The following is a 24226-nucleotide window of genomic DNA, read 5'->3' as shown; positions in this document are numbered from 1 at the left end:
GACCTGAAACAAAGGGTTTCCCTTTAAGACAAGGTTTCATTTAGAAACATTTTTATGAAAGTAAGAATTAAGGACGTCTTGTAATCACATCTCATATCCGTCTGCTAAGTAAACGTGCTTGTTTACTTGTCCTCTATTTTCCAAAACAAAGCAGACTGAGCTCTGTGAATAAATTATGCTAAGATATTTTCTTTGGGATTAAACAGTGTGTGTAATAAAGAGCATGAGGACGACCATCCTGTGTGCAGTATCAGGGAGCGTAGTCATTAGAAATGTAATTTGCACCTACACAAGGATATTTGTGAGGCAGATAAACGATTTTAGTTGCATGGTGCTTTTAACACTGGACATTGTCACAAAGCATCTTTACACAAATTCGGGATATTAATTTTAAATGTGTAAATGTATCCCTAAAGAGCAAGGTGACGGTGGCAAGGTAAACCTCTTTAAGATGATATTAGGAAGAAACTAAAAAAACCTTGAGAGGATCCAGAGTCTTATCTCATCAGGGGCCAGCTCAAGTCCACAGTAAACACTGCCTACAGAGGCGTGAGACGCATCATCAAGGACCCCTCTCATCCTAATCATCACCTCCCTTCAGGGAAGCACTACAGGAGCAGGTATCTACGTAGCAGACGGGTCTGGGCCAGATCTGGCATTGAGCCGGCACTGCTGGCTGACTTCTGGCATGGCAAGTGGTATGTGAACCAGATGCGGACCAGGTCTGGCAGTGATGACACTGTTTATATGATGGCATGCCAGATGTGGCCCGGTTATGGTTTGGTTTATGTGGTGTGGCACAGTGCTGGCCCTGTGCTGGCCCACCTCTGGCAAACCAGACATGGACCACCAAAGGGCCGTCATCCTTTGTAGTATGTGGGCCAGATCTATTTTGCTATCTGGGTACTGTCACACCAGCTGGATCAGGAATAGCTTCCTTCCTTCTGAACTCTGATCTAATGCACTAACCCTCATTCCTCGCACCCCTTCATCCTCACTTATAACAACTTTGTACTATATGGTCAAAAGGTACAATAATATAATCATTCTAGCTTTAACATGAAGTCTGTTCACTGATGGTGCTAAAGGTTTTGTATCGACTGCAGTCCAAAGGTGTACCATCCACTCATGTATACCTCACTCCTGCGAGCACCGAGTGCTTGCTTTCCACTAACTCACCACCATCCCCTGTTGTAAGTCAGGGGTTCGAGTCACAGCACCTTGTGCACGTAGCTCACGGCTACTGCTCTGCACACTCAGGGTGGCCGTCCTCACACTCTCTATTAAGGACACAGTTTAACCACGATATAAAACTCAGCATGAGGGACTCACACAGCTATTGTTAAAGACTGCTTAAATACCAATTTTACCCCCCCCCCCCAAAAAAAGAAAATTTTTATCGTACTTGTACAAAGGTGCATCCCTACCTCAACCATCAACCATTCAAAGAACTGCTAAAGAAACTATTTTACTTATTATTATTATTATTATTATTATTATTATTATTATTGCAGCTGGGACTCAGAGAAGCCCTGTAAGAAAAACATGTCACTGGTAAAAAACAATCTGAGCAAGGGTATGAAGCATTAACACCATGTACTTCTTCTTATTCAATATTTAATTAACATTTTGAGTAGGTGGAAAAAAACCCATTCATAAAGATATGATTCTATATGAAATTCTTCTCATTTGGCACTGTACAGTGTTTGTGTGTCATATTTACACAGTATATGATGTTTCATCATCAGACAATCAAGTACTCAATAGTAGTAATAGTCGTTTTAAATCATTCATGTTGAGCTTGGTGTAATGTATTGTACAGAAGATGATAAACATATTTCATCTCAGGAACATCATCATTAACATACAGTAACGTCTCACGGATGGATTGAAATAGTAACTAAACCTTCACGTCGGCTGCTTTGGCATCAGTTCGTCTTGGATTCAGTTCCACTTAGTTGTACATCATTTGCAACCTTCAGTCATTTCTGATTCATGATGAAAAACTATGTATTTTTTATTGTGTATTATAGTTTACAGTCAACTAAAAATGAACGAATAATTATTTTAAATAGTCGTTATTTAAAACGGAGATGAATCAGCTTCCTTTAGAACACAATTTTCACACATCATTTCCTTCATTGTGACGTCCTATGTCTCGTTCCTTAAGCTCTTTATATCCTGGTCGGAGTCGCAGTGGATCCGGAGCCTATCCCGGGAACACTGATGTGAGGTGGGAGGGGTTACACCATGTACAGGACACCAGGCACTCACTCATTGACTTCTTGGTGCAATTTAGTCTTTAATCCACCTACTGGCATGTTTTTTTATTTTGGGGAAGTTAAAGGAAACCCATACGGAAATGTTAAACAGTAAGGCGACCTCGTGATCGAACCGTGGATCATGGAGCTGTGATGCGGCGACGCTACAAGCGCCACTTTTCTGCTCTCCTATGCTTCAACCTATTCATAACTCACCTACACTCCTAACCTAACGAACATATTAGTGGCAAATGATGTTACCTTTCATACATGTATAAAATAATAACACAGAAAAACAACAGTTTGGTGAAAAAAATCCAGAAACCCATTTCAGTAGTAGTCGAGGTTTAACCTCTTAGGAGTCTTCTAATAAACAAACAGGAACCTGATTTCAGTCAGAGGGAAAATATCCCTCGTGTATGTCCCCAGCCCGAGGCCTGACCAGTCCAATTTTTCGGGCTGAGTTTTAGGCGCAGCATCATTTGATGCGATTGCGTACTAGCGAGGACTCGTCTGTGATCTCTCCGTCCCGTCGCCGCCGCCGGCACGGCAAAACGATCAGAACCAGGAGGATGAGCAGTACCAGGGCACACAGCGCCATCAGAGAGTAGGCCACCACCCACATTAAAGGCTCCTGAAATCCAAGGCTGCCCACACAGCCTGACGCCACACCCTCAGCTAGGAAGGGGCCGGTTATCTCTGCCACGGGAACGCCGTTACTTTCTGGAGGAGGGTGAAAAAGAAAGTTAGAAACATTTCATACGTGTTGGCCATTTACACCCTTTACATTTTTTTTCTTGTAAAGAATAGTACTGTTAGCTGTCCTGTTTGTGCAGGATTTGTTGCAGGTTCTGCTGCATTTCTCTCCAGTATAAGGAGCCAGGACAACCCCGGACCCCTGCCTTTCGCCCTATGTGCGCTGGGATAGGCTCCAGCAGACCCCCGTGATCCTAATTAGAAATAAGCGGGTATAGACGATGGATGGATGGATGGACAACTCTGGATGAATTGTCTAAATTAACAGAATTAGGAATATGTTTACATTAGTGTTTATTCAGGAGTGGACAAAAAGCTCAGGTGCCTGAAACAGGAAGCTCATCTTCCAGGCTATTTGTTTGTTACGGCATTAAACGCATGAGCGTTTGCAGCTCTGTAATTGGGACTTTATATCTCACAACTGCTAAGTGAGTAATATTTAAATGGGCGCACTGAATTTATGTACACATTATCTCAAGAAATACCTGCAGAGAGCGATGCAGTGTGCGTTTACAGAAGACATAAAATAACAATCCATTGAATTACACTCGCGCATTTTTCAAGGTCCGTATTACTAAATATCTGTTGACTATTCCTGCTATTTTTACTCAGATCTTTTTCATGACATTGAACGAATCATCAGACACTATCAGAAAATGATGTTAATGCTATTGTAAATACACTGTCCAGGCATAACATTATGACCACCTGCTTAATATTGTGTTGGTCCCCCTTTTGTCACCAAAACCTGGCCCTGACCCGTCCTGCACTGTGTATTCTGACACCTTTCTATCAGAACCAGCATTAACTTCTTCAGCAATTTGAACAACAGTAGCTCGCCTGTTGGATCGGATCACACGGGCCAGCCTTCGCTACTCACATGGATCAGAGATCACGTTTTAGTACCTAAAACGTAAGATTAATGGAACTGAACGTCCTGACCTGCGCAGGTGCTCACGGCGAAGCCGACTTGCTTGTGGGCGCGGTCGAAAGCCACATAGAAGCCTTCCATGACGGTTGCGCCAATCACCAGCCCATTGGTGGAGGAGGAGATGCCGAATCGGAAGCAGTCGAGTGTGCCATCAATGTCTGCGACCAGCTGGATGTAGAGCTGAGGACAGACAATGATAATTAAACCTCAATATTCATAAAGCACATTATGACATACTGGTGACAATGTTAGACAAAAAAGGTTATAAGCTAGGACTACATGAATAAGGCTTTAGTGAGAGCTTTCTGGACATGCTTTTGTTCACAATGGGCAAAAGGAAGTTGTCACTCTGGCAGTTTAGTCTGAATCGGATCACAGTTCACGTGAAAAGTCCTGTGAAAGTTGATATTTGGACAGAGAAGATCACCGTAGACTGTGGTGCGAGTTGCACTTGGAACTGATCCATGATTCCTGTACTTCCGAGTCCGCACTTGCTCAGGAAGTAAAGTAACCTGTGTGTGTTTTAGCTGATGACATCATCCTCAAAATACATGTAGCACGAGTGACAGGGGAACGTCGTGGGACTGTGTGATGTGAGATGCCTTACTGCACTTAATAGAGCCAAAATAATATGAAAATACTGTGAGTCACGTTGTGTTCTTCATGCACGATTGTGATGACGCAAGATGAGAGCCGGGGTTGCAGTGGGGTTCAGTAGAATCAAGTGTCTGAAAGCAGACCAGCGCTGTGGGGAAGCCAGGAACAAACAAGCAAGTGTGCAAAACCACCAGCGCTTTATCTCGGGACTGTTATACACAAAGACATAATATCTTTCATTATTTCTTTATTCTAGCGTGAATTACTTTTAAAGGAGTAAATTAAGATGACCCAGCTATTGCTTTAATTCTTCAGCCTTCATAATCCAAATCCTAATCTCGTGCAATTTCGTCTCTAGTGCAGTTTAATCATGATGATCATTCATCATCATCATCATCTGTTCAGCGAGGAAACATCACTGTTTTTTTTTTTAGTCCTCCTGCGCTACAGAGGTACTTAAGCTTGCGAGCATATGGCGCTTCACAGACTGCTGTTTAAAACATGAGAGGATTCTTTCAGTCTTCCACTTATCCACGATCGCAGGTCTGCCGGCGCTTGGCACAGCAGTGCCGTCTTTTAAATCATCTACCACACAGCCCATTTAGTTCGGTTAATCTTTAAGGTGGAGCTGTAAATGATTAATCTTGATCATTCAGTCGCATGCCGTCTGGTGTGCAATAAAAACAAACAAGTTGAGCTTACGTGGCTTCTGGAAAAAGCTAGATTTCCCATAGTTTTAGCAGAGCTCAGCACAAATGTGTTCTTGACTAAGTAGTAATGATGAGGATGTACTTCAGTGGAGTTTAGAAGCATCATAGTACAGAATCAGTGACCTACTGTTGCCTAGAGATGTTTCGGTTTTTATGGCATTTGACCATTACTGACCACGAGATTACACCGAAGACACATTTTTGTTAGATACGCAGGTTCAAATCTTTATTTGATTTAACAGAGCGTTACCGGATTTTCAGCAGAAATGGAAAATAAAATAAGCATATTATGGTGTCCTTTGTTTATCAGTGCTTTATATTCTTCTTAAATATCCACGGCTATGCTTAAGGCTCTGGTTACTAATCAGAAGGTAAGCCCCGGTACTTTTGGGCCTTTATTCCTCTCTGCTCCAGGGGCGTTGTATTATGGCTGTCCCTGTACTCTAACCCCAAAATTCCTACCAAGCGGAGATTCGAGAAAAATAATCACTGTACTGTGATGTACACCGATCAGTCATAACATTATGACCACCTGCCTAATATTGTGTGGGTCCCCCTTTTGCTCCCAAAACACAACAAACTGCAATACACTGTGTATCAGAGCCAGCATTAACCTCTTCAGCAATTTGAGCGACAGTAGCTCCTCTGTTGGATCGGATCACACGGGCCAGCCTTCGCTCCCCACGTGTATCAATGAGCTTTGACCACCCACGACCCTGTCGCCTGTTCACCACTGTTCCTTCCTTGGACCACTTTTGATAGATACTGACCACTGCAGACCAGGAACACCCCACAAGAGCTGCAGTTTTGGAGATGCTCTGATCCAGTGGTCCAGCCATCACATTTTGGCCCTTCGTCAAACTCGCCCAAATCCTTACACTTGCCCATTTTCCTAATATATATAAATTTCCATTTTCCTTACACTTCCTGCCTAATATATCCCAACAGGTGCCACGATGAGGAGATCATCAGTGTTATTCAATCCACCTGTCGGTGGTCATAATGTTATGCCTGATCACTGTATACGTGACACAAATACTTCTTCAACTGTGAGCAAAATGTGTAACCTACTCAGTATTAAGTTTGAAAACACAAGAAAAGCTGATTCCACATCCTTTTGATTCAGACAATTTCAGCCTCATTTAGCTCACACTGCTACGTAGTGCTAGTATTTTTTTTGAGATTTTTTGAGAATTCATAAAGACTAAAGATGATTACATCAACAAAAAAGGCCCTGCTGCAGTGTTATTCGGTATTTAACATCGTAAATGTAAAGTTGTAAGCTGACACTATGAAGCAGCAGAAATGATAAGAAGAGAATTTTTTTGTATTCTGCCAGCATGACTCTGACCTGTGGAAGAATCGTGAGGCGAAAAGACTGGCTAGTGTTGGTTGCTCTGAGGTAGATTGAGATTTTAGGGAAGAATCCCCACGGTGACTCGCCTTTCACCCAGCAAGCCAGCTTGGTCCCAGAGAAGAAGCCGGAGGAGAAGTCTTGGATCTGGAGCAGAAGAGGATGTGTTTTATACGTGTGAAGCACACGGGCTTTTAAAGCAGCAACACCAATTTTACAGAAAGCTGTTCCAACACTAGTAATGACTAAACCTCGAGGATAAATAAATAACCACGGCCGTACTATTGACAACTGCGTGATGGCCTCCACGACGGCGTCGAACACTTTCTCAGGGAGACGCAGTAACGTTGTCCCGCTGTCCACGATGGCTTTATCTGAATTATACTGAAAACAAAATGCATACAGAAGTCAGTCAAGGACTAAAAGCAGCCTTCAGGCTTTCATAAACACACAAAGTTCTCACATTAACTTAACAGGAAATTCAATACAGTGGGTCTGTTTTTTTTCTGTCTCTGTAGCCTTGGAGAAAACAATCCTAGCCAATCCTTTCAGAAGTATCTCCAAGGAAAGTTTTTATAAGGTCACATAATCTGGTTTTTCCCCTTATGCTTTCAAAACGGATAGCTGGATTAGTTCAGGAACAAGAACAAACCCAGCTGTGCTGCATGGAGAAAGAGAAGAAACCCAGCATATATGGTGAAAAGTAAATAAAGTGAGATACCTCCCTGCAGTCCAGGTTTAGATTCTCGCCTGCAACTTCCAGTTTCAAGACCTCAACTTGATAGTACCACTCTTGCAGGATGGGTGTATACCACATTGAGCCGCGGTACAACGTCGGTTCGAGTCCTCCCATGATCTTAAACGTGCGAGAGAACAGAAACGACAATAAAAAAGGACTTATTTACAGATTCCCTTTTTAAAACAAATCATGGAAGTGATAAAAGGCACAGCTCGGGTATCAACATCAGCGTTTTTGTGATCTGTTGAAGGACCATAATGTATTTTTAACTCTCTTCATTTTGAATTATTACATAGTACAAAAATACATGTATTATTTATATTAATTAAAACCAATAACTCTTCAACACGATACTGTCTACTACACGACTGGATTCGGAATGAAATAATTCGATTCAATTTAATTTGTATAGCGCTTTTAACAATGGACATTGTCTCCAAGCAGCTTTACAGAACATAAGAAACACAGTGCAAAAGTCCAAGTTAGGCAAAATCATCCCTAGTGAGCAAGCCTGAGGCGACTGTGGCGACCTTAGATGTTAAGAGGAAGAAACCTCGAGAGGAACCAGACACCAAAGGGAACCTCATCCTTATCTGGGTGACACCGGAGATTGTGTTTGTAAATTATAAACATTATAAACACCGGAGTAATAAATATGAGTTAAATACCTAGAAAACCTGAAGCCACAAAATGTTCTGTATCGAACACAGAATGCCTGAAATAAGGCCTATGATTAACACAAGCTCAAGATATTTCCAATTAAACCCAATAACTATTCAACTCTATACTGTACACTATGTTGTTCTTTCAGCTGCTCCCTGTTCAGGGGTCACCACAGCGGATCATTTGGTCAGCATGTTACGATTTGGCACAGATACCCTTCCTGACGCAATCGGGGCTTGGGACCTGGCACCGAGAGTTAACTCTTCAGTGGCTGGGTTAGCTCGGTACCCGGGAATCGAACCCGGGCCACAGCAATGAGAGCACGGGATCCTGCCGCTGGACCACCAGGAAGCTTCATACTGTCTACTGCGCTATACTGTAATGCACTAAAATGCAGTAGGGAGCTCATATTCATTATGTAAGACTTTTCCGATGTCCAAATATTTATGTGGATGAAAATGCTGAATGTTCATGGAACCACAAGGAATCGTCCACAGACATGCTCCCAGACTAATGATACGGAAGGGACGAGAAAAAGCCGGGTAGACAGCAGTGGGAGAGAGCAGTGGGATCCATCAGTTTCATGGAGAATTGTAAGCATATTAACTCCACCTGAGTGATGCACAAAAATAGAACAGTAATTCAGCTCATGTTTAGAGACAATAACACTGTGAAGCACGGTGGTGGGAGCATCAGCGATATGGAGCTGTTTCTTCCCTCCAGAGGGGGAAATTAAAACACAGTGTAAGTGAATCTGCTGGAGATTTTCATGCAGTCATGCAGGTGTCCACAGAAAACTTCTATTAAATGAAGAAACGGCGCATGTCATGACTGATCATTTCATTTGCTAAATGAGTGACGAATAATTTAGACACATGGGGTAACCATTTCATTGCTGCGTTTGTATGGAATGTTAGGATCAGGTGAGACGAGACGGACAATTGCGGGTATGGAAGAGTTAAAAAGCAAATTGGATCAAGGCGAAACAGGAGAGACTCGAGAGGTTCTTTTTGTTCTATATTCCGTGATCGTCGTAGCGAGAGAGAGATAGAGAGATATTTCGGCGAGGTGGGAGGGGAAACAAACTAGAGCACAGATTCATATCATCCATCTGCTCGTCTCAACAGGTGAAACAGCCGCCTCCACTTTAAACACTTCCATATTGCTAACAGACCGTGCGCTCAGCTGGAGGCCCTCTGTAGCTTAATTAGCCACTCACTAACGAGATGCACTCTCCTCTGTGTGTGTGTGTGTGTGTATGCGTGTGTGTGTGTGTCGTGGAGCTGCACTAAGGCACATGGGGACTCGGCAAGCTCTCATGTTTCTTTAAGATGCAGCTGGTGAATCTCATCTGCCCTTGAGGGCTTTTAGTTTATATGATTTCGGGCAGCAGGATAATTTGATCCTTGTGATAAAATCCAACCCACTCATGGCTTATTAGTGTTTGAACCTGGCCTGGAGGAATCGTGTGGCGTGGAGACGCTCTGCTTACGCTGCTTCGGGTTGGGATCGTGCAGAATGCTGCCAGCTGTGCCAGCTGTTCTGGTCAGCGTAAAAAAAAAAAAAAAAGGTCAGTATAAGAAATGTTTTCAATTATTTGTGTAGCGCTTTTAACAATTGCCTCAAAGCAGCTTTACAGAAGTCTAAAAATGATAAAGTTTAAAGTTAAGTTACGATTTTATCCCTAATGAGCAAGCGTAATGTGACAGTGGCAAGGAAAAAAAACTCCCTGTGATGATATGAGGGAGAAACCTCAAGAGGAACCAGGCTCAGAAGGGAACCTCATCCTCATTTGGGTGAGTAAATAATATAAATGTTGATAATGTCCTTTCTACAACAGCAACCTTGAGGAACTAGTAGGTCAGTGTAGTTTCTGAGTTCATTATTGACTTGAAAACAAGGCATGATGAGGAGGAGGAGGAGGAATGGTTGATGTACAAAATTAAGTAAAAAATATTTTAACACTGTATATACGTACACATCCCTGTGTTTTATTCCTTTTTTTTGACAGCAGGTTGCCTCTGGGGACCTCTGGTGGCTTGGGGCCCAAGCAGCTACTTATAGCTAGAAACAGCACAGTATCTTGGTGCCAGATCTTCAGGAGGCTCCAGATTATTTTAGCTTGTCTCTTGTTTTTAATTATACAATTTTGCAATGTTTGTCTTATGTAAACCTGTAACGTTTTAATAGTTCTCAAACGAATAGCTATTAAATTACTCACACTGAAATCTGAACAAATGAAATACATCCATTTCTCTTGTTTAAACACTCCCTCACTGTCGACCTCGTTTTCTATACAAATACATTTATTTTCTAATTTGTTTGTAGGAGCATTTACACCAGAAATGTGGTATTCATGCAAATCCCATAACTTCGTATCCTACTTGTGTTTCTGGGTGTGTTTAAATCTATGCATTAATAGTCTAATTCATAAAAACCTCAGCTTTAAATCATAAGCCAAATCGTGAGAAGTTACCATACGGTTGTTATCAGCTTTTATACACAGGTTACGCTGGCAAATTTAAATAGCTTATAACACACACACACACAAATTGAATTAAACACTCTTAATTCATAGTGATGCCATTATCTAAATATTATAATATGACACAAAAAAGCAAGCCAAGAAAAATCCATAAATTAAAGACAAACAAGATCAGTAATAAAGAGTGAGAAACGGGTGTGAGGGATTTCTGGCCTGGAGTTGGCTTGGACACCTTTTTCTGGATTTTTTTGGCGGTCATCAAATGCAAATCAGCTGTGTAGTGCATGCAGAATTTAAAGAAGAAGGCTTTATTATCGCCACACATACATTACAGCACAGTGGAATTCTTTTCTTCGCGTATTGCAACTGAGGAAAGTCGGGGTCAGAGCGCAGGGGCAGCTATGATACAGCACCACTGGAGCAAAGAGGGTTAAGGGCCTTGCTCAATTGCCCAACAGTGGCAGCTTGGCAGTGCTGGGGCTCGAACCCCTGATCTTCCGTGAAACTGTTAGCTCCTAAAAAGCTACCATACCATTTTTCAGCAACATCAAATTAATGCGAAATCCAGTGTTCCAGGCGAACGGCATGCATTATAGCTATATGACACAGATACTCTGAGTTACAGCAGAGTCTCGGCTTGTTCACTGTGATATTTGGATCGTATTCGTTTTGGAAGGTGATCTGATCCCTGATTCAAGTCATTCAGGGTGGATTTCAGCCTTATATCAAGGGATTGTCCCGAAATTCCAAAACATGTATGGCTTAGCAGCTAGATTAAAGCTCTAGCCTATCTAAATGTACTAAAGAATCTGCCATTAAGCATTTCAGCAGCTAAACATTTACCTACACAGAAAAACTAGCTCGCTCATCACGTGCGTCCAGGATGGGGTCTTCAAAAAGGACTCTTTTTAATGCCGATGTCATCAGGCACAACAAAGCTGACCCTCAGTGGTGGAATGAAAGCTCACCCTCAGTCAGGACACCAGAATCTGTCACTATCTTCAATAAGGGTTAAAGCCCCACCTCTTCCATAGACATTTGACGAACCCCTAATTTGTCACCCAGTCCGATAGATAGATAGATAGATAGATAGATAGATAGATAGATAGATAGATAGATAGATAGATAGATAGATAGATAGATAGATTAGAAAATTAGCTAGGGCACTTTTGAAAGGAGACGTCTGTATATGGTGACTTTTAACGCATATATTTTATGCTCCTTTGCAAAGATATCCCGTCACATCAATATAACCTACGGCTAGAAAAAAAAGAAAAGACGTTCCTTTGTCTGCGGATCACGCCGCATTCGACGTATATAGTTGAGCCGGTGGAGGGATATGGAATGAGTTTACATGTAGCTGCATATCAGATTAAGACTTTTACCTACATCTGTATGGAGATTATTTTCCAGTCATTTATCCGACTTGACCAAGCAAATATGAATTGAAGTCTGCTTGTCCTGAGCGAGTGAATTTGTCCACTGTTGGTCATTTCGATGTTAGATATTAGAGTTCTTTACAGGCTTAGCTTGGAATGGTGCCAGCTGTTCGCAGCTGCACCGGCTGTTGCAGATCAGTGTAAATACAGCAAGCATGTACTTGCATGGATGAGCAAAACAGCTAAAACTCACCAAACTCCCATCTGCTGGGTTAGTGGCGGGGCTGGTGGAGATTCCCGCTCCGCACATCTGGAGAGAGAAAACATCTGGGATGCCAGTCTGCTTCACTAGAGAGTCAAAGAAGGGCTCCACAGATGGGTCTGGCTGAGAGAAAGAACAGCAAAGAGTGTTTTGATTCAATTTGATTCAATTCAACGTGTATTTATGTGTAATTATCGTTCAGCAAAATCTGCTGCATGTAGTGGAAATATAATGACACAAATGGATTTATTTATTATGATAGACTTTCAACCAAGCAGCAGTAGTAACTCGTGTCTTCTCATCTTGTGCCGAAGTCTGTAATGGTGCAGGTTATGAATCTGTAATTTAACACTAAAACATCAGCCACGCCTTGTAGCAGCTCGTTTTTACCACGTCATCTCACAGACCAGGCTGCGCTTAAACAAACACACCACCACATCCATATCAAACTTCCACAGAACAACACTTCCGTCATTTGCCTTACCCGAGCTAGTAAGGGGTAGGCCAGTCCCAGGATGCCCTGCCAGTTGATGCCAGGGAGGAAGAAGCCATCTGAGGTTAAGATAGCAGCGATGTTGATCGAGATGGTGCCGTTGGGGCCATGAGGGATCTTTATAAGGTCAGAGCCCAGCTCACCCTGCCAGTCACCTTGAGTGTACCTGACTGACACAGACTTGCCACTTGTTCTATACGTACTGGAGCTGAGGAGCAGATTATACAGGCTTCAGATTAGAGCTTCTGCTGATTTCTTACAAATATCCATCAACATAGCATAAATGTGCCTGAGGGTGCATTTACATTTACAGCTTGTACAGCTGGTGTGTGAGAACAATGTGACTGTGTGTGGATCAAGTGAAGTGTGTTCTCAGTCTGCTTAAAGAAAAATTCTACCACAGCTGTAGTGAGAAAACAGTTCAAACAATTGCATTGGATTTGTCTTATTTTTCTTTTTAAATCTGAGTTCCCATGGTACAAAGTGAACCAAATGCCTTCTGTTATATATGGATAGATGTTAAATATGGATTATTTGTTATTGACAAATCAAAAGAAAGAATAAAAAATAAAATATGATACATATGTGGTTTATATACATGTTAATTATTTAACTCGTTTAGGTGATTTCTACACACACTTGACCAAGCTTTGTTTACTTTTTCTCGTCAGCCGAGGAATTTTCCTCCGTTTCCGTTTTGGGAAAGGTATGAGAGCACCCTAACTGTATGTTCTGTTTACTTCCCAGGCATAACATTATGACCACCTGCCTAATATTGTGTTGGTCCCCCTTTTGCTGCCAAAACAGCCCTGACCCGTCATGCACTGTGTATTCTGACACCTTTCTATGAGAACCAGCATTAACCAGCAGTTTGAGCAACAGTAGCACGTCTGTTGGATCGGATCACACGGGCCAGCCTTTGCTCCACACATGCATCAATGAGCCTTGGCCGCCCGTGACCCTGTCACCGGGTCTCCACTGTTCCTTCCTTGGACCACTTTTGATAGATACTGACCACTGCAGACCGGGAACACCTCCACAAGAGCTGCAGTTTTGGAGATGCTCTGATCCAGTGGTCTAGCCATCACAATTTGGCCCTTCGTCAAACTCGCTCAAATCCTTACGCTTGTCCATTTTTCCTGCTTCTAACACATCAACTTTGAGGACAAAATGTTCACTTGCTGCCTAATATATCCCACCCACTAACAGGTGCCATGATGAGGAGATCATCAGTGTTATTCACTTCACCTGTCGGTGGTCATAATGTTATGCCTGTTCAGTGTATGTTCTTTAAGTTTTTAGTTAGATCATTTGGTGCAACTATCAAACTCCAAAGTAGAGCGTGTGTTTATGGTCAAACTCATGCTGGGGCACTCACTGGTTTAATGAAATGTAGTTCCAGGAATATTTGAATATCTGAAAGAGTATCAGTATCAGTTTCACGCACGATTTATAACCGTGATAACAACAAGCTGAGGAGTAGAGTCATGATCTTACAGAGCTCTGTTGAAGTATGCTGTGACGTAGATATGTGGTGCAGCCGCTACAGCGAAGTTACTGCTTCCAGTGTCCACCAAGATATTCAGCTGAAAGCACAAAAACAAAAAGTGAGCATTATAATGAATATAATGAATCATTTCCTGACTCGACTCCTGCCTAGAGATTCCTATCTTAGCTGAGCTGTCAGGAAAAGTTCAGAGTGAACCCGGATGTTTACAAAAGATCTATCACTCAAAAGTGTGGGAATCAGTCATGTGTATGCATGGGTAACAGTACTTGTATGTCATTTATTTAACATGCAATATGTCTCTAATGGTTCAATATTGTATGCAATATGTACAGTGCCGCATGTGATGCACTATATTGCCAAAAGTTTTGGGACGACAGCCTTCACATGAATGTAATATGGCGTTGGCTCACCCCTTTGCAGCTAGAACAGCTTCAACTCTTCCGGGAAGGCTTTCCACAAGGTGTTTATGACCATTCCTCTAGAAGAGCATTTGTGAGGTCAGGCACTGATGTTGGACGAGAAGGTCTGGCTCACAGTCTCCACTGTAATTCATCACAAAGGTGTTCTATCGGGTTGAGGTCAAGACTTTGCTTTGTGCACTGGTGCACAGTCATGTTGGAACAGGAAGGGGTCATCCCCAAACTGTTCCCACAAAGTTGGGAGGATGAAATTGTCTTGGTATGAAGCTGAAGCATGAAGAGTTCCTTTTACTGGAACTAAGGGGCCGAGCCCAACCCCTGAAAAACAACACTTGATTTCAATTATTTGCAGAGGTGTCCCAAAACTTTTGCCAATATAGTGTATTTACAACTCAATAATCAGGACATTACATTTATGAGCAACCTTGTATGCATTGTGGTACTTTTATATTTGAAATAAAAGTTGCAGTATTGGGGGAAGAAATAAAAAAGTTTTCCTTGTTTCCCTCATAAATTCAGAAGGGTCAGATATCCCTATCCCTGTGGAGACGTTAGATCCACACCTAGATACAAAAACAGGCACACACACACACACACACACAAACACAAGTCTAATGATCTAAACCCAGCTCAAATTTTCCAACACACTAACCATCAAGCTACTGTGAAAATCCCATTCAGGGACTCTGCTGGCACAGCCCTCTCTCTCTCTCTCTCTCTCTCCCCCCCTACACACACACACACAGAGACACACACACACACACACATATGCTCCTGTTTTGGCAGCCGCGTGCGAGCAAGCCACAGCAGTCAGAATAATGTTGTCTGAGCACCAGCTCAACGAGGGAGAACTAATGAGATAACGGAGCAGTGCCATCTTGCCGAGTGGGCAGAGGGGCCATTACAGACATTCCTCATCGTTAACTCCATCATAATAAACCTACTGACTCTGGGCTCCGCTATGCCGCCAACATCTCCCATTGTCCCATTTCAAATCAGTTAAGCACTTCAACGCCGCCATTCATTTTAATGGCTTATTATCTCAATCAAACCATACGGAGAGGGAAAATAAAAATGCTGATTTTATTCAAGCGACTGAGGTGACGTAATGAAGAACATTTGTTTATCTACACTGTCTTCTCTTCATAAATTAGTTTTTTAATAACCCTGCAGCTGTTTGCTTGTGTGTTTTTTTTTTTAATTGGTTTCCTTAGTTTGAAGTTGAAACTGGTATGTAAAAGGAAACCAAGCGTTTAAGATGTACAGTAGTGATGAATCTAGAAAAGTTCAAAGCTCATTGTTTTGGCATGTATACGCGTTTCAGCCGATCGAGGAATTTTAATCCGGTACGGGTTAATTTCCCACCTTTTCCGGGTTGAACTTTAAACGGACGAGGCTCAGGTTTCCATCTCTGTGCACTCGTGCCTAACAAACGCTCTGCTCTGCAAATGTGTGTGTTCTGAAGCCTTTTAACCCTTATTTGTCACATATACATTACAGCACAGTGAAATTCTTTCTTCGCATATCCCATCCTTGGAGGTTGGGGTCAGAGCGCAGGGTCAGCCATGATACAGCACCCCTGGAACAGAAAGGGTTAAAGACCTTGCTCAAGGGCCCAACAGTGGCAACTTGGCAGTGCTGGGGCTTGAACCCCCAATCTTCCAGTCAACGACCCAAAGCCTTAACCACTTGAGCCACCACCGCCCCTTAGAACCACCACCGCCACCCCTTGGAACCACCACCAAGCGATAATGGAACGCCTGTTGCGTTCCAACAGGCGTTCCATTACACCGGTGACATGCAAATCAACTTGTCAGACATTTTCAATCAGTATAAACAGATAAAGTGTTTTATGGCCGTGAAAGATTATGTTATGGGTGTGGGCCAGACAACACACACAAAGGACATTCAGTTTTGTGTATCGAGGACAGGAGGTCCTTACAGTTCTGTATTCTTGTATAAAGATCTGTCTCACAGACAGATCACTGGATTAAGATATTTTGAAGACCGACCAGCTAACATCGCTACACTGCTACCTTCAATAAATTCTTCTCTCCACAAGAACTCTGGTCAAGCTTACTTATTTCATCTTTTAGAGAAATCTAATACATTGGCGAGCCACCCAAACCACTGCTTAGCCAAATACAGCCATAAGTCTGATATAAAATGAGTCGGGACTCAGAGTGAGATGCATTTCCTTCTGTTGGATATCCTTACACTGAATTATCAGTGGTTGAAGTTTATGATTATGAACAAGTACTTGGGGCATCTCAGAGAGCAGAAATGGGCTTGATATCATCATTTACTTCGAAGATAGAAACATTTGTGTATTGAATATCGCCCCTAGTAGGCTAGGTAAAAACAAAAAATACTAAAGAAACACTACAAATTCTTAACGTACTCTGTGTCTAGTTTAAGAGGAGCTTTTAACCAGTACTCTGGAGCGTAACATGACAAAGAAATTCAATGCTGGGAAAACATGGGAAGCACCAAAACAGCCGCAAATTCCAATTTTTTTTGGAAGCAAAAAGTGGTTTCGATTTTGCGGATGGTGCCAAATGAATTCCCTACATATTTGTAATAACCAAGATCAGCTTATGTTTAAGTCTCACTGTTACTTCAGTGAATACTCTCAGCTGGATACATTACCTAAAAACTTTTACCGTGATCATAATATGCTCATCGAATCCAAAGTCTAGCATTTCAGAAAGTTCCAGAGAGGTTCCAGAAAATGGGAGCTCTCTGAATATTTCATCGATCAAGGCCACTTATAAGTCAACTGTGTCCTTAAGACAACGTCTTTCATCTGGAATCCTGCAGGTTAAATACTTATGCGAGCGGCATTTTGTCCAACGTGATCAATAATATGATTTTGACTTTGAAAAATTCACTGTTCAGGAGAACACAAGTTTGCAATAAAATAAACAAGTAGAATATGGGCTTTAATAGTTTTGCAATCCACTGTATATGAACGCCAGTGACCTCTTTCAGCCTACTTAAAGCCTAATTTCGCATTTAGACCGGACACAAGCAGGTCCAATCAAAGCTATGCTTAGCTTAGCGTTCCAGGACTTGTAAACAGGAATTGCAAATACAGCCCGCTTCTCTTGGCTGCTATCTCCATTCCTCGCCTAGCTAATCTTCCTCTGATCCCCCTCTCTATCCTCTCCTCTTCATCCTCCCACTCCAGCGCTTTTGCACGCTAGGCTAATCGGGCCCGCATCAAGATGCCTCGGCTAATTGGCAGGCGCTCTCTGTCACCGTGCATGCATCTGCTACCTGTTTGTAACAATTAGCAGATGTGAGCCACTCCAGCCGCCGCCTCGGCGGACCTCGACAGATTCGACAATTAGTGCCTTGTTTAAAAAGCCGGGTGTCAATTAACATAAGTACCGTTAATTATGTATCCATTGAGGTTCTTGGATTGGGTTTTAAACGCTCGCATCATTCGGGGTCAGCCTGCTTAGTCATCTGAGGAGGAGATGAGAGGAGCGAGAGGAGAAGCTTCAAGTTAATGAAGATTTCACACAGAGCAGCACAGACGGAGCAATCATCAAATCATGATCTAGTTGAACTGCGTTCACGTGTCGTGGAGATCACAAGATCTGTAAAAAAAAAAAAAATCACATGGGAGCCTGAGCTCATGGTCTTGAGGAATAACGTGGAGGGAAATCGAGGAAAAGGAAGAGTGAATGACTTTGCTCTCTCTGTCACAAAGAGAACAAGTTTATATATAACTATGTTATGTACCGTACAGCAACCTTATGGCTGATAAATAAGCCTTTACTTAAAATCTTTTAAAATAGAATGTGCTAGAGATCCTTTACGGCTTTTCAAATGATTCAGTGAATCATTTCCCTTTGCACTCAGCCTGCTTTCCACAAACCTGCATACGCTTTCCAACAGCAGTGTTTCTGGATAGATGTTCGTTTTGTATAATTATTATATATTATATCTGCACGATTCTTGATGAAGTAGGAATCATGATATTTTTCGCTTTCGTCGGAGATCATAATATTTTCACGCAAAACCGTATTTTTAATGAACGATACATATATCTATTATTAAATTGGTATTTTTTTTGCCATTAATCTACTCAGAGTAATCCATAATGACAGCATAAATTTAGTCCGATAATCATCAACTTCCTCACTTTTTCCGGGTTGAAATTTACACAGAAATTTTACACAGGTGAAGGCCACTCAGAAGACAACAGGTGAATGAGACTGATGATCTCCTCATCATGGCACCTGTTAGTGGGTGGGATATATTAGACAGCAAGTGAACATTTTGTCCTCAGAGTTGATGTGTTAGAAGCAGGAAAAATGGACAAGCGTAAGGATTTGGGCGAGTTTGACGAAGGGCCAAATTGTGATGGCTAGACCACTGGATCAGAGCATCTCCAAAACTGCAGCTCTTGTGGAGGTGTTCCCGGTCTGCAGTGGTCAGTATCTATCAAAAGTGGTCCAAGGAAGGAACAGTGGTGAACCGGTGACAGGGTCATGGGCGGACAAGGCTCACTGATGCATGTGGGGAGCGAAGGCTGGCCCGTGTGATCCGATCCAACAGACGAGCTACTGTTGCTCAAATTGCTGGTTCTAATGGAAAGGTGTCAGAATACACAGTGCAGGATGGGTCAGGGCTGTATTGGCAGCAAAAGGGGGACCAACACAATATTAGGCAGGTGGTCATAATGTTATGCCCGTCACATGTCCAAAAGTTAGCAGTTATATTAGAAGGAACGGGACATAAAACTTTGCAAAAACTTTGTCTGTAGAGCTGCAGAAATATCTGGCAAGTACTGGTCACTCTCTGCGTGGGTTAACAATCTTTCTTATTGTCTTGTGTTGTTGAAGCCCTTTCCCTTACCCGAAGAACACTGTACCTGTGGTGAAGCATGGTGGTGGCAGCATCATCCTTCACAAATCATGTAAAATTCTTCTAAAAAAGCTGGTTAATTTACAGGATATCACTATATTGAAATACTTCCATATCATAGGAAAAGAAAGTAAATGTTTTGTCTATATATATATTATATTCATGCTGTGTTTTTAATCTTTGGTGATGTTAAAGCACATTATTCTATTAAAAAGTAATAATCTAGAAGAAAGTACATAACACTGAGGCAATGAGAGATGCTGGGTGAATAAACCATTCCTGGTGAACATTTGCTGCTCCCTTTGGTCGTAATCTCAGTCAGCTGCCTGCCTGGTAATCATGTGAACTCATGTGAGCTCCAGCTTTCAGGCCCACAACACACATATGAAGGAAAGTCTTGGTCTGCCTTGTGTTACCCAAGGGGGACAATTATATTCTCTCAAATCACATGCTGCACCATGCTAGCCTCAATACCACAAAACCATGTTCGTAATTCTTATTCAAATCCTGTCTATACGAGGCTTCAGAGAACCAGGGCATCTGAAATCTCTCTGGTTGGTCAGATATTTATTTATTTTTATTTTTTGTTACTCACCTGAGAGCTTCATCGAACAACTGATAAAATATCTTTCATGTTATTTCACACATTCGGTCACCTAATAAATCTTACAATAACCGATTACTCGGTGTGTTTAAAATAAACTAGAAATTGCATTTGAGAAAACATAAACAGGTCTCTTTATACTTTAACAATACTTCAGATTTCAGAGGCAACCATTAAAATACACCGTGTGTAATTTGGACCTTAAGCAATGAAAACAATCAAACAAACAAAACAACAAAAAATTATCAATATATATAACTAGCCATATATTCTATATTGCCAAAAGTTTTGGGACACCCCTCCAAATCATTGAACTCAGGTGTTGTTTTTCAGGGGTTGGGCTCCGCCCCTTAGTTCCAGTGAAAGGAACTCTTAGTGCTTCAGCTTCATACCAAGACATTTTGGACAAATTCATGCCACCAACTTTGTGGGGACAGTTTGGGGATGACCCCTTCCTGTTCCAGCATGACTGCACACCAGTGCACAAAGCAAGGTCCATAAAGACATGGATGAGGGAGTTTGGTGTGGAGGAACTTCACAGAGTCCTGACCTCAACCTGATAGAACACCTTTGGGATGAATTAGAACTCAAAAGCATGTGGACCTGAATGTCGGTTTGAACTTAATGTGTTTAGATGGTGGAAATTTCTGGAATAATATAACTCTCCAGTAAAGAGGGGAAAGTTCAGTGGTGAATAAAAACAATGTATTGAGGGAGTGTGAGGAATTTACACTGTTAAAGAGGCTATCATTAGCTTTGATAGATAGATAGATAGATAGATAGATAGATAGATAGATAGATAGATAGATAGATAGATAGATCAAGAAAGAAAGCAAGAAAGCAAGAAAGAAAGAAATAGATAGATAGATAGATAGATAGATAGATAGATAGATAGATAGATAGATAGATAGATAGATAGATAGATAGAGCAAGAAAGAAAGCAAGAAAGAAAGAAAGAAATGATAGATAGATAGATAGATAGATAGATAGATAGATAGATAGATAGATAGATAGATAGATAGATAGATAGATAGATAGATAGATAGATATGGATGGATGGATGGATGGATGGATGGATGGATGGATGGATGGATGGAAAGAAAGAAAGAAAGAAAGAAAGAAAGAAAGAAAGAAAGAAAGAAAGAAAGAAAGAAAGAAAGAAAGAAAGAAAGATAGATAGATAGATAGATAGATAGATAGATAGATAGATAGATAGATAGATAGATAGATATGGATGGAAAGAAAGAAAGAAAGAAAGAAAGAAAGAAAGAAAGAAAGAAAGAAAGAAAGAAAGAAATGATATAGATAGAAAGAAAGAAAGAAAGAAAGAAAGAAAGAAAGAAAGAAAGAAAGATAGATAGATAGATAGATAGATAGATAGATAGATAGATAGATAGATAGATAGATAGCTATGGATGGAAAGAAAGAAAGAAAGAAAGAAACAAAGTAAGAAAGAAAGAAAGAAAGAAAGAAAGAAAGAAAGAAATGATATAGATAGAAAGAAAGAAAGAAAGAAAGAAAGAAAGAAAGAAAGAAAGATAGATAGATAGATAGATAGATAGATAGATAGATAGATAGATAGATAGATAGATAGATATGGATGGAAAGAAAGAAAGAAAGAAAGAAAGAAAGAAAGAAAGAAAGAAAGAAAGAAAGAAAGAAAGAAAGAAATGATATAGATAGAAAGAAAGAAAGAAAGAAAGATAGATAGATAGATAGATAGATAGATAGATAGATAGATAGATAGATAGATAGATAGATAGATAGATAGATAGATATGGATGGAAAGAAAGAAAGAAAGAAAGAAAGAAAGAAAGAAAGAAAGTCTTACCGTCTGTCCTGGGGTCCCAATGTCCATCTGTAAGTAATAACCCCGTCCAGCGTCCCCTTCTAAATTATCCACCATGTTTAGGAAGTTGACATTTCCCGCAGGATCTGAAGCGAGAGACAAGCCGTTCCCAGACGCGCTCTGGTGTCTCCTGAAGGCGCTGAGCTCCAGCAGAACAGACGAGTCCAACTTTCCGCTAAACATCTTCAGAGGGACTCGGTAAAGTGACTGCGAGCTCCAAAACCACAGGCACAGAAGCGGCAAACTGCGGAAAAGCATCATAACAAATCACTAAATACCGCTAATGTGTAGAGGGGGGGACAAAACAAAATCAAACTCGGGTCAGAAGACACAGTGGTGCCGGGTTCGACTCGCCCATGGTTTTTATTTCCTGACACTTCCGAGAAATCAGTGATGGCTGGTTTAACTGGAAATAACACGAAAGGATCAGCTCCAAAGTTGGCACTGAGTGGACAACTTCCTGAACTCCCACATGACGGATGTGACGATTCCGAGAACATTCCAGTACTGTCTCTAAATCTTTATGGATATTATGGACTCAGTATTATTATAAACACATCAGTAAAGTTTACTCTCAGTGATCATGTAGCTTTTAGTATGTTTTGCCTCACCAAAAGGACCACTGACTAACAAGAGAAGCAAAATAGAACGAATTTATGATGAATTCACTTTATTCACATCATTTTATTAATCTTCCTAGATCCTACTTGAAGCTTGTAGAATTTATATTTGTTGCATAAAAAATACAAATTAAATTAAATAATTAAATACTGGCATTTATTGTACCATTTTATTGTATATATTGTACCAAATCAGGAAACAATAAACAGGCCAAGGTCACAACCCGGGATAACAAGGGCTTGGTAAAGAACTGTACAGAAAGGGGGCCAATGAGTGAGTGATCCTAATGTCCTGTTGTACTGTGAGTGAACCAGGATGTGATTGAATACAGGTGAATGTGTGTGTGATTAGTAATCAGGTGAGCATGGACGTGGAGCATGGAGTTTAGTTGTTGTAGTCCTCAGCGGCCAGTTCTATAGGCTGGTCTGTGTCACGGGAAGTGGAGTTGAACACCAGTGTAGTTTCCTGCACCGTCATGACATTATCTTATCTGATGTCTCGACATACAATGGTGTTCTAATATGAACATAACCGTGCCCCAAAAGCAAATTTGCTTTTAGTAGGCTACTGTGTTTGCATACATTTGCATTGTGTATTTAAAATAAAACCGTGTTCCAGACATTTCTTGGTTGAATAAATAATAAAGATTTGTAGATGCTTTGGATGGTCCCACATGCACAAGTCAAAGATGCAATAAACATGAATGGGAGGTTTTTCTTTAATGAGTGACCAGTCAGATATAACAACAACCAAAGACTGCATTCATTGGCCTAAATGTGCATCTTTCATTCATCCTTAACTACCTGGTACAGGTCCCAGTGGTCTGCTAGTTTGGTCTTCTGCAGGTCTTCTGCTGCTGTGCCCATAGGTGTCAAGTTTTGAGGTATCATGTGTTCTGAAATGATTTTCTGCTAACAACAGGTGTAAAGAGTGGTTCTTTGCTCGAATCAGTCTGGTCTTGCTCCTCTGACCTCCCTCAACAACAAGGTGTTTTGAGTTTGTGGTATGTGAGTATCTCCCAGGAGCTCAGCAGTTTCTGAAATACTCAAACAAGCCCACTATAGTAAAAGTCACAGAGATCTCATCCCCCCCCATTCTTCAGAACATTAACTGAAGCTCTAAACCAAGATCTGAATAATTTTATGTTGCCACATGATCAGCTAGTTCTGAATGAAGTTCAAGCAATCCTCCGCTCAGCTGTAGAATCACAGGTTTCTCTGTAAACTTCTGCTTTAAGCTGTGTTATGAATTTGTCCATTGAAGCTACTTTAACATGATGTAATTTACACATCCTGGAAGTGTAGGAAGTAAAGATAGCTTTACCAGTACAATTGTATTTGTAACAGGAAATCTGAGCGGATGGAAAACGTATGGACATATAAACCTGTTATATGAACTCCAGATAACTCCTGGGATGGTGCCTGAACACCTAGATACTATCTAATGCATATGTGTATGGATTGCAAGACCTTAGCACCCATGGAATCTTCTAGCCACGTTTGCGAGTCACAAGTAAACACTTTTGCAGGTATCTGGAGTTCAGAGAATTCCACCATTCTATTGTTGGCCCAAAACTCTGACAATTAGATGAATAGATGATTTTAAGACAAGTTCTCAAGTTTAAGATACATAACCTTAGACAGGAACTCTAGGCTAGTCCATAATGTCCACCTGGAACCATCTGGTCATCAGCACATTAGAACCAGCTTATTACT

At 41.3% G+C, this 24226-nt stretch overlaps 1 protein-coding gene across 1 annotated transcript; it reads right to left on the bottom strand.

Annotated features, from left to right (window-relative positions):
• Positions 1-1607: 1607 nt before the first annotated feature.
• bace2 (beta-secretase 2) lies at positions 1608-22355 on the bottom strand. The gene is made up of 9 exons (XM_058372783.1): positions 21873-22355; positions 14128-14216; positions 12622-12838; positions 12129-12260; positions 7331-7465; positions 6892-6993; positions 6607-6756; positions 3960-4128; positions 1608-2984 (listed from the first exon to the last, which is right to left on the bottom strand). The coding sequence occupies exons 1-9, from the start codon at positions 22149-22151 to the stop codon at positions 2740-2742; spliced, it is 1518 nt and encodes a 505-aa protein (XP_058228766.1). The 5' UTR covers positions 22152-22355; the 3' UTR covers positions 1608-2739.
• Between the last annotated feature and the right edge of the window lie 1871 nt (positions 22356-24226).

This window comes from Hemibagrus wyckioides, linkage group LG20 (assembly GCF_019097595.1).
Source record: "Hemibagrus wyckioides isolate EC202008001 linkage group LG20, SWU_Hwy_1.0, whole genome shotgun sequence".
In the NCBI taxonomy this organism is placed as follows: Eukaryota; Metazoa; Chordata; class Actinopteri; order Siluriformes; family Bagridae; genus Hemibagrus; species Hemibagrus wyckioides.
Note: the sequence above shows the minus strand (reverse complement) of the source record. Positions and strands in the feature narration are given on the sequence as shown.

Coding starts and splice junctions, on each gene's coding strand:
- bace2 (XM_058372783.1), bottom strand. CDS start 22,151: ATGATGCTTTTCCGCAGTTTGCCGCTTCTGTGCCTGTGGTTTTGGAGC. Junction 12,839..14,127: donor GCATACTTCAACAGAGCTCT/GTAAGATCATGA, acceptor TCTGCTCCTCAG/CTCCAGTACGTATAGAACAA. Junction 6,994..7,330: donor TAAACCTGGACTGCAGGGAG/GTATCTCACTTT, acceptor TTTTGTTTTCAG/TATAATTCAGATAAAGCCAT.